This window comes from Xyrauchen texanus, chromosome 4 (genome assembly GCF_025860055.1).
Source record: "Xyrauchen texanus isolate HMW12.3.18 chromosome 4, RBS_HiC_50CHRs, whole genome shotgun sequence".
Taxonomy (NCBI): Eukaryota; Metazoa; Chordata; class Actinopteri; order Cypriniformes; family Catostomidae; genus Xyrauchen; species Xyrauchen texanus.
In genome coordinates, this window is record NC_068279.1 from 39275251 (window position 1) to 39289877 (window position 14627).

The 14627-nt window shown below is 36.3% G+C and overlaps 1 protein-coding gene across 2 annotated transcripts in view; it reads right to left on the minus strand.

Annotated features, from left to right (window-relative positions):
• The window catches only part of LOC127639167 (prostaglandin G/H synthase 1-like), a 19491-nt gene continuing 4864 nt past the window's right edge, over positions 1–14627 (minus strand). For both annotated transcript variants that reach the window (XM_052121057.1, XM_052121048.1), the window contains 7 exons: positions 13227–13370; positions 12801–12982; positions 7593–7676; positions 6691–6937; positions 5399–5685; positions 4717–4864; positions 1–2808 (listed from right to left, as the gene is read on the minus strand). In XM_052121057.1, coding sequence (XP_051977017.1) covers positions 2462–2808; positions 4717–4864; positions 5399–5685; positions 6691–6937; positions 7593–7676; positions 12801–12982; positions 13227–13370 — 1439 coding nt within the window. In that variant the 3' untranslated portion in view covers positions 1–2461. The remainder of the gene's footprint in view (positions 2809–4716; positions 4865–5398; positions 5686–6690; positions 6938–7592; positions 7677–12800; positions 12983–13226; positions 13371–14627) is intronic.

Here is a 14627-nt window from a genome sequence, read left to right on the forward strand (position 1 = left end):
TGATTGTTTAATTACCATCAGTTTTATTTCCATAAAAAATCCATTACCATTATATTCTATATGTCCTCATCTACCGTAAACCCTCCTTTTTCATATGTTTACTTGATTTGCTGTTTTTATTTCAGTAAACCTCTTGTAACATTGATCAGACACACTAGTAAATGTATGCCTTTAACAAACTTATTTATTTTGCAAAAAATCTGTAATGGTGCCACAAATGGTGCTAATATCATCCTTCACTCAGAAGGACATTCCATAGGTTACTTTCATTTATTTAAGGAACACAAATGTATACATAAGTGACTAAAACAACAAAAACCTTAAGAAAAACTGGCCAAACATATATAAAAGGTTTCACCAAAATGACTACAATGATTGACTGTATTTCAAGAACAGTGCATTCAATAGTTAACTTATTCATTCAAAGGCAATCAAACAGTAACTAAGCAATGAGGCAGCAAATACCAATGCTAAACCGCAACCCATGAGTTAATGTTTTCACTATCAAGAAATGGATGGAATACTTTTTGGGAGAACTATGTGTTAAAGCTAAACGTGTCTATTTGGCAACATGGGTTACTGTAAACAAAGTGTTTAAAAGAACACAATGTAATTTGTTAATGTTTTGTTGTAGGATTTTAAGGAATACTGATTGGCAAAATCAATCAAAATCTCCAAACTGAAGTCAATTTTTATTTTAACAATTCCAATTAGAAAGATACTGATTAATTAAAATATGTTCTGTGTTGATCTCTGATTAGAGTGAAAAGTACATGACATTCATTCACAAGGCATCATTGTTGTTACTATAGGCCTACATTATATTCAAATATAACTAGTTACTTGTTACAAATAACTAATCTTATTGATAATTCATGTCTGATTTACAAGATATTTCATTCTTTTCAATTATTAGAATACAATTAAAGGGATTGTTCATCCAAATATTTTCATTCTGCTGTCATTTAATCACCCTAATGTTGTTCCAAACCCCTATGACTTTATTTTAAGGAGAGCCATGGCAAAAGTAAAATTGCTTATATTCAGTATCTATCTTCAGAAGACTTGGTACAAGATGCACAATCTGCATGGACAACTTTATGACACTTTTGGGTCATTTTCTAAGCTTTAAAGGGGTCTTGACATACCTTTTTTAATTTAATATGTTCTTTGAGGTTCACTTATAAAAGTTTTTTGCACATAAAACAGTCAAATATATGTAAACATGATCATGTTCCACCCTTATTTCTCACCCTTGTCATGTGGGGACTTACGCGTCTTCGCCAAGGGAATAGTCCCCTTGAGGACTATATTGTGAGCTTTGTCATTTGGTGGAATTTGAGAAGGCCTCAATCAACTGACATTTTTCATTGTGGCATGAGTGAGCCACTATATTCTTTGTTGCCTGGAGGCATTATTCATTTAATTCTGATTCAGTACATTGATTTTGCTCTATGACTGAGTTTGCTCTATGAGCTAGGAGTTTGGACCTTTACATTGAAGTTTAGTTTATGCTTCCTGTTCCTTGTTTGTCATGTGACCCTCTTGTTTCATTATGTTTATTAGTCATGTCATTTGACTGGTTTTGGTTCATTGTTTTGTCATCTTGTTTATTAGTTCTGTTGATTTATTGGTTGTTTTGTTACCTTAATCTGTGTATTTAAGCCCTCATGTTTACATTGTGTTTTGTCGAGTATTGTTGATTGTAATATTGAAGTCACATCTTAGTTAAATTATCTCTTTGTCAAGTCAAGTCTTTTGTTCAAGTTTGTTTTTTATCTTCTGTTTTATGGTTTATTAAACTGCACTTGGATTCACTTTAATTATCTGCTTCCTCGTCCCTTCTTCAGCCCGCCAAAATGTTTCAACCCTCTGTCAGAAACGATCTGTTTTAGTGCTGCTTCTATTTTAAGACTTGACAGTAAACGAACACTGTTATGATTGGCTCTCTGCTGTTGACTGACCTGCACTCTCCTTGGCATCTCATTGCTAACCGCTATTGGGCGGGGCTACAGAAGTGAGAAGGTACAGTATGTTGTTATATTGTTGTGGAGGCAGTTAGATACAAATTTCTACCACAGTGGACATCACAATGTGGAGGAAGTAGAGAATGAGGTCTTTTTGCAGTGAAATGAATAGTATGCTTTTATAGTCCAATAACCTCTTATGTTAAAAGATCAAGACAAATGTTATTGCTTATGTCATGGCCTTTCAAGGAATCACTACCAACTGCCATTGTATGGAAATCAGGGATTGCAACATTCTGTAAAATACCTTCTTTTGTTTTCTACTGTGGAAGAAAGAAAGTAGTAAAGGTTTGGAGAATGACAGCATTTTCATTTTTGGGTGAACCATCCCTTCAAAGCATCTGTAATTGAAAGTCAAATTTGAGACAGCGTATTAAAACAATAGTTCTTGACCTAGTTCTGATTAACAGTTGCTTTGCTAAAAGTGAACTCTGCTAAAGTTCACCGTGAGACATTCTCTGTGGTTTGTAATCTGATGGAGGAGTATGGAAAGATACATACGGACACCACTTTGTATTGAGGCAAACCAGTCTCTTCAAAGTGGCAGAATTAACTATATCAAAACCTGTCTGACCGCCAAATGTACTGGGCTTCCAGTAATCTGGGGAGCAAATGGGATTTCCCATCAGGCCTTTTAGGGAAAATGGGGCTCCCATTTCCACCATGCTTTCACCAAATATCGCATCAGGTCGTGTCTTCTCCAGCATCAGAGCTGGGTAGAACTCCATGGCATCAATGTCACCATAAAGTTCCTCCAGTTCTTTCGCCATCTCCTCTTCTCCTGTAGAAATACAACATCAGCCATTATCAACCAGCAAGGCACAGCCAACCAGAAAGAGTGCATAATAAACATTCATTGGACATAAATGTTGGAGAAGGGGACAGGAGGGTAGTGCACATGCTCTGACATGTTGTGTGGTGGGGCTTATGCAGGTGACACAAGTTCAAATCCCCCATCTTTTCTAAGAAGGTCTACAATCAGGGTCCAAAATTAAGTTAACTCACCAAGTGCCAAATGTCAGTAAAAATCGGCATTGGCAAGTATATGAAATGGGCTGCCAGTTGGCTGGTAACTTTATGAATTTTAACAATGCATGAATGTGAGAACGATAGTCAGTTTTTAAAGAGAGATAGTCAGACCTTCACTGTTTCTATTTATCTGATGTAAGCTACCAAAACACAAACATGATGTACAAACGTCACAAAGTTGTCTGATTTTGCAAGAGGTGGCATTTTACTGACGATGGATCACAGAGAAACTAGCTTGTATTTGACTGTCTGCGATTATTCTGCGACTGACACAGTGGCCTGCTCTGTATGCTGTATGTTTGTTTTAGGGTAAAAAAAATAAACTCGATAGCAATAAAGAACAAGAAATGGGCCTCATTTATAAACCGTATATAGTATCAGATTGTATCCTAAATTCCATGGATTTGAACCTTCGTCAAAAATGTGGAACAAATCTGGATTTATAAAGGCAGAAATCGATGTGAAAATGTTCTTATGCATATACGTCACTGACAAGGATGCATACAAAACATTTTTGTGCTTATGAGTGTGCGCTGACTTGATTTTCTAATTTTTACTGATGCATCTCTGAATCATTGACTGACTGAATTTATTAATAAATGTGTGAGCACCTTTACATGTATAAAAATATTCCAAAATGACTCTGAATGCAGTGTTATAGATTATGCGTAACATAATTTTTTTATTTTGGAAATCTGCTGTAACAGACTATTTATTTAGCAGTTTTGAGACGTATGAGATAACAGACAGGTGTTATATATGGTATGTAATATGTTCAGCACATTTTTGGACTGAGGATGAGAGATAGTTGAAGATGAAGAACTGATGATGAGTTGTTGAATATGCTGCATTATATGGCCAGATATGGTTCTATAGGTGGAGTCCATATGCTCTTTCACATTTGCATGTTTAAAAGTTGAATTGGGATTTAACGGACATTTATAAATTGTTCGTAGGAACATTTAGGAAATTGTCTTACATTCACATTTAAGATCATTTTACAAACTTCTTTATGAATGAGGCCCTTGGGCCACAGAAATTGCATTGCACAGGCCATATCTTTACCTGTGTTGTCAACCCCTGTTTTCTCTTGAAAGTTAAGAAAACATAAGAAATATGTTTAGTAGAATAGTAATAGTAATTGCCTGTTTTTTAATTAAATAATGCAAATACAGTTCTGTGGCCAGTAAAAACTATTTATGGCCGGTACATTTTCTCAAGTCAGCGGCCATTGGCAGGTGTGGCAAAAAGTTCATTTTGGACCCTGTCTATAATACCTGGAGAAAGCTATCCATTCTTATTGCATTCATCTCAATGGCTGTTGTACGGCTGGGGCATGCAGTCATGACAACACTGATTGGCTGATGCATCATGCCAATGTTGCCTGTGCCAATAATAACCCTGGTTTTGATTATTTGCATTGCTTTAATCTCTCTGCTGTCTGAAACAGTCTCCCGTTATAGTGGTGGACCTAGCGGTGGGGAAAAATGTGTCAGAGGTATTAATGTTATTATGGTAATAGCTGGTATAATGAAAAATATTTACACAATATTTAATGGATAACAGATCATTTATGGGATTTGATTTGTCTGTGATTCTTCCCTTGTACTTGTGATTTAATAAAGCTTTAAAAGAATTGTTAACAGTTGTACAATCTGACCTGCAAATTCTGAGAATGATGTATAGGGTTTCAGATTGAATCTCTTGCGGTACTCATTGAAGGGCTGAAGACGAAGCTCTCGTGATTCTATGATGACTCCCTCAGCTACTCTGGACACCACTGCATTAATATTATGACCACCTCCGATCTGTTCCAACACAAATAAATTCATGATCAAACAAAACAAAACCATCTTTAATCTTGATGTGTTGAGAGCAACCAAAAGATCAATTGCTGTAGATGTAGTTGAATATTTTATTTAAAAGTTTTAATCAACTAAACAGTTTAAATGTCTGCATGGTAAAAATACTTAAGTCAGCCAGACCTCTTTTACATAAAGTCTTTACAGTGGACTAAACACTACATATCTGATGTGAGTTTAATACATAACATAAGCACTGAATCTGAATCACTTAGATCAAATCAAACTGCTGTCCAAGAACATGCCCTCTAGAAAGAGATTATTCCTCCCCAATCCCACCCGACTCTGACTAGCAATAGCAAGTAGCAAATCCTGATTAGCAGCTGTGATGTAAACCAAAGGCTACTGGGTAATTAATAAAAGGGATGAACCTTTTGATATGTTCTTTACCAACTTCCTGTTTCAGTAGGGAGTATGTCAACGCTGAAAAAGCAATCCAAATGTTAAGAGTTCCATATTCCATCATAAAGGGGCAGTTACCTGTCCTGCGGCTTGGGTTGAGAACGCCTCAACCAATTTCTCCACCCCGTAGTGAGTGAGGATAGAGGTGTTGAACAGGAACTGAGGGTACTGAATCTCTTTTCCCTCAATGTGGAAGCTGTCAGGCATGAGTGGGTGCCAATGGTAAAGTTGATTGAACTCCACAGCGATGCGGTTCTGATACTGGAACTGTGAGGTGAACAGCAGCGTGGGATCGAACTTGAGCTTCAGGCGGTAACCGCTCAGATGCTGGACATAGTCCTCAATCACAATACGAATGGTCTCACCTTAAGTTAATTGAGTCAAAATTTTGTAATTACATTTTAATTATTTAATCAAATCAAGTAATTACATAAATTACTATAAGTTACATCCAGTAAAACTTTAGTAAATTAGGTATTATGAATATTAGGCATCATTAGCATTAGGTAGCATGAACTAACAAGCAATATGTTTATAGCATTATTAATCTTGATTAATGCTCATTAATGAAAATATATGTGTTCATTTTTAGTTCATATTAGTTCATAAAGCATTTACTAATATGAATGTAAATACATTTTAATTTGAAAAATGTCATAATATATATTGTATTTAATATTAACCAAAATGATTAAATGTTGTAAATGTATAGTTCATTGTTAGTTAATGTTAAAGGAATGTTCTGGGTTCAATACAAGTTAACTTGTATTGACTTGTATTGAACCAGGAACATTCATTTAACTAAAGTGGTTAAGTATGAGATAATCTGCAGTCAGCTGATCAATATTATCCCAAAACAAAAAAACAATGGTTGTCAGGACCCCATTGCGGAGCAGATTTTATGCTAATATGTGAGAAGACAGAGACCACTGAGTCTCCAAAAAAAACCAAGGAATTCAACCTCTAGTTTGCGTCAGATTTCTGATGGTGCTTATATTGCAAAAATTACAGTCTGACTGGTCATTATCCCACTTATTATACAAATACTTGGAAAATCAATACATGAAAATTAAATAATGATTTAAATTGAAATTATTTTATCAGCTTAATTGTAGAGATCGCAAAATGATGTGCACTCATTATTCAGAAATATGAGACATCTGGATGGCATGATTGACAAAACCAGAATCCAGAGTTTTCCTGAGAGCTGTGTATTCTCTAATGTTAAACAATATACAGTCCTTTAAGTGTATTGCAACTATACTGTAACTTCAAAGTGTTACCTATTCATTCTTATAATTGGCAATTATTATGGGAATCTAATGGCTCTCAAACAAAACATAGGCCATTGGGGCTAATATAATGTTTACCTATAATAATGAGCCTCGTTGTCTGAAACAGCTGCTCATCTTCCCAGGTTGGATGTTCTTTTTTCAGTATTTCACATACACGATTGTGCTCACGCAGCCACAAGGTGGCGTACATACTGAGACCAGGCAGCAGTCCAAACACTTCTTGCCCGATAGCCAACTGCTGCTCTGGACGGACAGATGGTGGGTAGCTCATTTTGACTTGCGCGTCTTTTACTGTTGGGGGGTACATCTCGCCATTTATCACCTAAAAGAGCCAAACAGTAAAATCATGGTAAAACACAGATGAGACAGCACTACACTATGCACAAGGCTTTAGATCAAAAGGTAATATTTAAGATTATAAGAAACATAAACTCAATCAAATGTCAATATCAACATAGTCAACAATTGCTAACAAAAAGCCCACAATAACTTTGGATCAGGCTGCTAGACTAAACCATGTGCAACATCTTGAAATATGACATCAATATAGCTTAATATAAACCACATGTCTAAACTGCAATTACACCCACCATCAGGCGGTCATGATATGAGGTTATCGAAAAGATTGAGACGGAATACTTCTCAATCAACAACTTGCAGATTGCTGAGAAATTAATCAAGTGTAAATGTACATTACACTACATAAGCTGGATTTTTTTAACATACTTAGGGCCTTATTCGTGAAACAAGAGCAGAACAAATTTGTGTAAATAATTTGTAAAACCATTCTTATGTAATACAACAATTTGCATAAGATTAGTAAAAGAGAGGCCCTTTAAGAGTTGCTAGGAATGTGAATCTGAGATAGCCTTTATAATGCTAGAGAACTGAAAGACAGTTTACATTAACTTGGAAGCACGCTCATCCTAGCATGACTGATGATTCCACATGCCTGACATTTAACTGGAGAACAGTACCTGGTACTTCAGTTTCCCATCTTTGTGAAGTCTGAGATCTAGCTGACGGTCTAGAGTATCTCCATAAATGTGTCCAGCATCCACCTAGTTTTCAAATACACAGAATTTTTTGTATTCATTGAGTGGTGGAATTTCCAACAGCATTTTAGAGTTACCAAAAACATTAAAGGGGTCATATAATGGTACATGCACTTTTTCAAGTTGATTGTACTGAAATGTGTGTTGGCTGTGCCTGTACACAACCATCCTATTATGATAAAAATCCATCCAGTGTTTTTGTTTTAATCTCCTTATATATTTTCCCCTGCCTCAAATCGAGCCGTTGACGCCCCTCCCAAGATTGTTGATTGACAGCAGTGTTTCAACACAGACCCACCCTCGCTCGTGATCGAGCTGTCAATCATAGTCTGTCATCATTGTTGATACACTGGAGCAGAATGGTGCCTAAGCGATTGTGGTGTTCTGTTCTTCGGTGTAATAACGAACACAGCAGTCATTTTGATGTTCCTAAATCTGAACCGCTGAAGACGCAGTGGCTGAGTTTTGTTTACGATGGGACTATTCCCCACAAGCAACGTCAATGCGTTCATGTTTGCGTGAATCATTTTTCACCAGACTGCTTTATAAACGAGGGTCAAGCTGGTTTTGCTAAGAAGCTGCTGCTGAGAAAAGATTCGGTACCAACTATTTATATTCCCTCTGCACCTCCAGAAGAAGCAAGTGTAACGTTTTATTAACCTTTATATTAATCTTTGCAAATCGCTTGCATGCTTCACAATGAATGTGGCTAATGTTTACACTCAGGGTACATTACGGCATGTTTTCCATAACGTTACGACATTCTCAATATAATTCATAATCCCACGTTTATAATGAACAACGCGTTATGGTTATTGTGTTATTAAAAACTGTATACGCAGGTGTTACAGTTAACATGGTAACACTAAGTTACACCTGGTTTACTTGTATGTTACTGATTAAGAAGTAATGTCAAAAAAACAGTTATATGGAGAATAACTCCAGAACGGAGGGGCGGAGTGACCAAAGCTCATTATCATTTAAAGTCATATGCTCTGAAACGGCGTGCTGAAAACGGAGCTGTTTTTAGGCAGGTAAAATTAGTGTTTTCTTAAAATACTAATGAGAATTTTTAATAAAAGTATAATACAAAGTTTTCATTTAGACCCTAAAGATTCATATTAATTTGTACAAAAATGGCATTATATGACCCCTTTAAAAATAAAATGTAATTATAACATTATGAAAATGTTTCAGAATAATCACATAATTGGCTTTTTACAATAATATAGTATATCAAGTGTAAAATCACCATTACTCTCTTTATAGTATGAACTTAATCTTGTAATGCTACAATTTTAATCGCATAATGGAATGATTGATTCTTGTTAATTTGACCCTACTGTCTAAATATTACTACTTTAAACTCAGAATGTTGACTCAAGAATATTCTCAAAACATTGTCTTTATTCCTGGAAAAGGCCTATTGTGAAATAATTCTCAAAACATTTTGACATGATTGTAGTTATGGCACAAATGTATTGTGTGTGTGTGTGGGTGGGGGGGCTAAAAAATCCAAACCAATGTTCTCTTTTCCTTAAACAAACACCTACTGGCAAATGTACCAAGACTCACAGCCCATGCTACAATTAACATATATGAATTTACAGCACATGTTTTACTAAAGAGACAAAAACAGCAGCTGTGTACAGGGCAGCTATGGCATTCTGTTTTTTATTGCTTATGCGTGACTTTAACTTGCTACTTATTGATGACAAAAACAGCAGCTGTGGACAGGGCAGCTATGGCGTTCTGTGTTCTATTGCTCATGCGGAACTTTAACTTGCTACCTCTTGAAGTTGGTGTAACCATCTACTATGGGTGAATCGCTATCTTGCCATAGTCAACACAACATGACAGATTAGGTTAGTAAATGTACTGTTTTATCATATGTGGCATTGAAATTATATTGAATTATATATTGAAATTACATACTTTGGAAACATTTGATTTTCGTGTTTCATGGCAACAGTGGTTGCTTAGTTTACTTCCCGTCTTTGTAGTTGTCCTGGCCGCACCTCTTATTTAAAGTCCCAAATATTTTCTTGACCCTACTCCACTCCTTTCAATGTTATGTAACAATGAAAAGTTGTGTTCTATATTTTGCTGTGAAAAACAGCATCAAGTTATTTCTCCTCCCCAGCAGGTCTTTACTGGACTTGGAAGGACCCTCAACAGAGACAAATTGAAGGAAACTCAACATGGAAGGACACACAACAGAGACTGCACTCTTGTCAGTAGCTGAAACCCTGCGACTGGTGAGAGCTAACTCTCGACTGGCATCACAGGAACTGCACTTGGATGGTTTGAGTCACATCTCACTGGCAGATTGTTCAAGGTCTCCTGGAGAGGAGAGGTGTCCAAGACACACCAGTTCACAACTGGGGTTCCTCAAGGATCATTGTTTGGACCCCTCCTCTTCTCTATGTACACAACATTACTCTGACTGGTCATTGAGGCACATGGCTTTTCCTACCACTGCTATGCATATGATACACAGATCTACCTGTCATTCCAGCCTGATGACCCTACTTTCTCGTATCTCTGCCTGCCTCTCTGACATTTCGGCTTGTATGAAAGGAATGACACCTTCAGATAAAACTTGCCAAGACAGAACTTCTAGTAATCCCAGCCAACCTATCTGTTGACCATAACCTCACTATTCATCATGGTTCAACTACACTAACACCAACCGGAACAGCCCAGAACCTGGCAACCTTTGAGTGGTGGTAGATGACCAGCTTAACTTCACTGCACACATCCCATCAAGCAGGTTTGCGCTTTACAACATTAGGAAAGTTGTGGCCATTTCAAGACTGGACTACTGCAATGCTCTGTTGGCTGGCCTTCCAGCTTACACAATTAAGCTACTGCAGATGGTCCAGAATGCTCATGTCTCCCCACTCTAGTTACCCGCATCAAATTCAAGGCTTTGACTCTGGCTTTCAGGATAGGGGTGGCTGTGGCTCAGGTGGTAGAGAGTGTTGTCCACTAATCGCAGGGTTGGTGGTTTGAATCCTGGCCCACACAACTCCACACGCCGAAGTGTCCTTGGGCAAGACACTGAACCCCAAGTTGCTCCCAATGGCTGGCTAGTGCCTTGCATGGCAGCTCTGCCATCATTGGTGTGTGAATGTGTGTGAGAATGGTTGAATGAGATGCAGTGTAAAGCGATATGAATACCGCTAAGTTTAAAAAGGCACTATATAAGTGCAGACCATTTACCATTGGAACTGCACCCTCTTACTTCAATTCACTTCTTCAGATCTATTACATGATTCTTTTGTCTATTGATCACTTTCTCTGCTACTCTGTGGTGGAATGAACTTCCGACCTCCACATGATCTGCTGTTACCTTCTCAACATTCAAGAACCAGCTGAAAACACATCTTCCATGAGCACTTTACCAGCCCACACTAATTGCACTTAACCTGAACTTAACCTGCACTAAATGTACAAAAAATAGAATCCTTGTCTGTTTCTTTCTTCTGTACTAGCATCTTTACTAGGGATGCACTGATATAAATTTTTCTCTTCCGATCCGATTCCGATATCGGAAATCTCAGTATTGGTCGATAATGATCTGATACCAGTGTTGTTTTTTTGAGTAATCAGTTTATAATATCTTTACATTATCGTGTGGATCTAATTGGGAGTACTCTTAAATATGTAAAGAAATACATACCTCTAACTAAACATTATTTAAATATAAATGTATAGCTTACAAAGAAAAACTTTGTTAACAAATATACTGGACAATGTTGCCGCAAAATTAACAGTAATTCTAGTATAAGTCATCAGAAGATTTTTTTTTTGCTAACTTTTTTCAGCTTGTATCTGGACTTTTCTTTTTTGTTCAATTTAGTTGTTAGGTATCAGCTCACTTTTCATTCACAGTTATTTTTTGGAACCCATTCAACATAATTATTATTATAATTTGTAAACAAATAATAATATATTATAATAGTAATATTATCTTATGGTAATATATATTAATTGTGTAACTTTTAAACCCTCACATTTTTATTTTGACATCCTGAATTTTGGCAAGTTCACAGTAGTTTAATTCACTTCTTATTCAAATTCTGGTAAAAAAAAAAAAAAAAAGCACCTCTGGTGCCATTCTGAATGCATATTATAAGTGAACCGAACTTTTGAGCATCTACATCTGAGATGTTGTTCGTGAGTAGCGCTCAAAAGCGAGTAGCGCATCGCGTGAAGGCAAAAAATAGCCACGAGGTGTGTGTGTGTGTGTGTGTGTGTGTGTGTGTGTGTGTGTGTGTGTGTGTAAACAGAGCATTGCCATTCACTGATGCGCCGGAGCTGCGCGGGCATTTTATAAATTTACTTATTAAACACAGCCTTTTGTAATTCACAAATAAACAGAGCTATTGCACATCTTCAAGTGGCTTTGATTAATGAGTCATATGAACTACTTTAATTGTATTTTTATGGTTATTTTATGTCATAACACACATAACACACAGTATCGGATTTGGATCAGACTCGTCAGACCAATAAACGATTGTGAAAGGGCGGAGGGCGGGGCCAGGTCGTGATCATACACACCCGGTCCCTTATCAGGGCCGATAGGCCGATTCCGGAGGATTGTGCGGGAAAGAGAGATCGTTTACGGACATGTCCGTCATGTGTGTCTTTGTGTCATTTAAGTTTATCATTAAAACTATTATTTATATTGTCAAGCCGGTTCTCGCCTCCTCCTTTCCACTGACTGCTTTACAACGATCTGTCTAAAAGCTTCAGTATCGGAGCTGATACCAATCCAGGTATCGGATCAGTTCATCCCTAATCTTTACTACTCCCCAGACACTTTGAGAACTTGGCAGTTCTATACTGCAGATGTTGTTAAACTTTGTATGACAAATTGCTTGATATGTGTATCATTAGTAAGTTGCTTTGGATAAAAGCGTCTGCTAAATGACTAAATGTAAAATGCAATGTAAATGGCTTTGGTACCTAAGACAAATATCTTAACATCTCTCTTAGAGCACATACATTTGACAAATCCAATTGCCTAAATTTTTCGAAAACACTTTCCTTTATGTAGACCTATTAAACTCTTTATTTATATTAAAGATAACTTGGTTTATCTATAAAATTAGGACTCACCCCATGACCCAGACCTTTAGTGAACCCTAGCCCCATACGGTTGTGAGTCTTGAAGAATTGGTGAGTGAAGTGCTGAGCGAAGAAGGCAAACATTAAATTTGTTCCCTGAGGGTCTGGCCTGAAATTCCGTCTCAACATGAACTTTTCTACCAGAAGTTTAGGGTCTGGAAGCTTCAATTTTCCTGAGCAAGATAAATGGAATGATTTTTCTTACAGAAACAAATTACAAGGTTATTTGCTTCAACTTTAGTACTGGTTTGCTTGAAGCAATTTAATATTGAGGAAGAATAAATTATCAAAGAACATGTGTCCTTCAGAAGGAAGGGATCACCTATTTACACTAACTTTATATTTACTACATATATGAATAATGTGAAGGAAGAAACATTCATAGTTTGGCACAAATAGTCACAAATGGTCTCTTACCTTTGGTCCCCATGGGTGTGGGGCAGTCCTTTGGAACTGGTGGAAGAATTCTTGTGTAGTAGGTGATGTTGGAATATGCCTCCCAGCTCAAATACTCATATCTGGAATTGTATGTTGGGGGACTTGGGATTAAGTTGGATCTTACTGTGATGGGAGACAATATGACAAATTGCATTAGACAAATAATCTAGAAAAGTACAGCAAATATTACTAAAAGCTACTAGAAACACTCAATTATGGCTCAATTAGACAGTTAAAGAGGGCCCCCTTGTGGCCCGAGAGGGAAGGGAGAATGTAACTGCAAGGAGAGAGCTGTAGCTAGATGTGACAGGTACGTTCACACTTAAAGTGTTTTTCATCATCATGAAGTGCACCTACAAGTAAGGAGCAGAAGAAAAAAAACGAAAAAGGAAGAGGAGAAACGCAGCCAGACCACTGGTAATATATGAATGTAAGCCAGCTACCTGGCTAGATGGTGTTTGTTCGTTGTCCTGCATTAAATTGCAACAATTAGTTAGCTAACATTTTGCAGTTGTCACATTGTATAGCCATTGTTATTTATTGTCATTTATAGTCATTTATTGTTAATTTATTTAATTAATTTGTTTATAAATTTTTGTGTAGTTAATATATTCCAATTTTAAATTAATGTATTCAAGTTTGTTGAAGACTGTATTGTGTTGTCATTCATTTATCAGGTTAACTAGAATTGGAATTATTTTTGCACTATACAAAGTATACAACATAACTACATTTAATATTTCTACTTTATTCATGCAATATTATGCCATTGATCTCCTAATTTTATAACTTTATTCTAGTAATATGATTTTATTCTCAAATTTTTTTAACTTTTAACTAATGCCATGACTGTTCTCGTAAATCTCACTATATTCTCAAAATATTTCTAATGTAGTTTTGACGATATTCTCGAAAATCATTCTCATTATGTCAAGACTATTCTAAAAAACTTTTATTTTATTGCACTAATACACCATCGTAGGAACTTTTCAAAAAATATATTTGAAAAAAGTTTCAAATAAAAAACTGTATGAAACTGTTTACATTTCATTATCATTTAGCTGTTGTTTACAATAATAACATTGGAAAAACTACTATTTTCCTCTGGTTGACTGACAATATTGTTGTAAATCAAAAGCTTTACAACCTAAAAAACAAAAACAATGTACTTACAAACACACTTATGTTTATTTTAAAGATTTCTTGCATATTTCCTTCCCATCTGTATTGGTCATACAATTTCCAACAATTGTAAATGCAAACTTAAACTGTAACAATGATAAGATATAACTTTTGCATAATATTCCCATACAGAAACTTCAGTTGCACTTCCCAGGAACAAATTCTCAGGATATTCAGCAACTTGGCTCAAACAAGAGA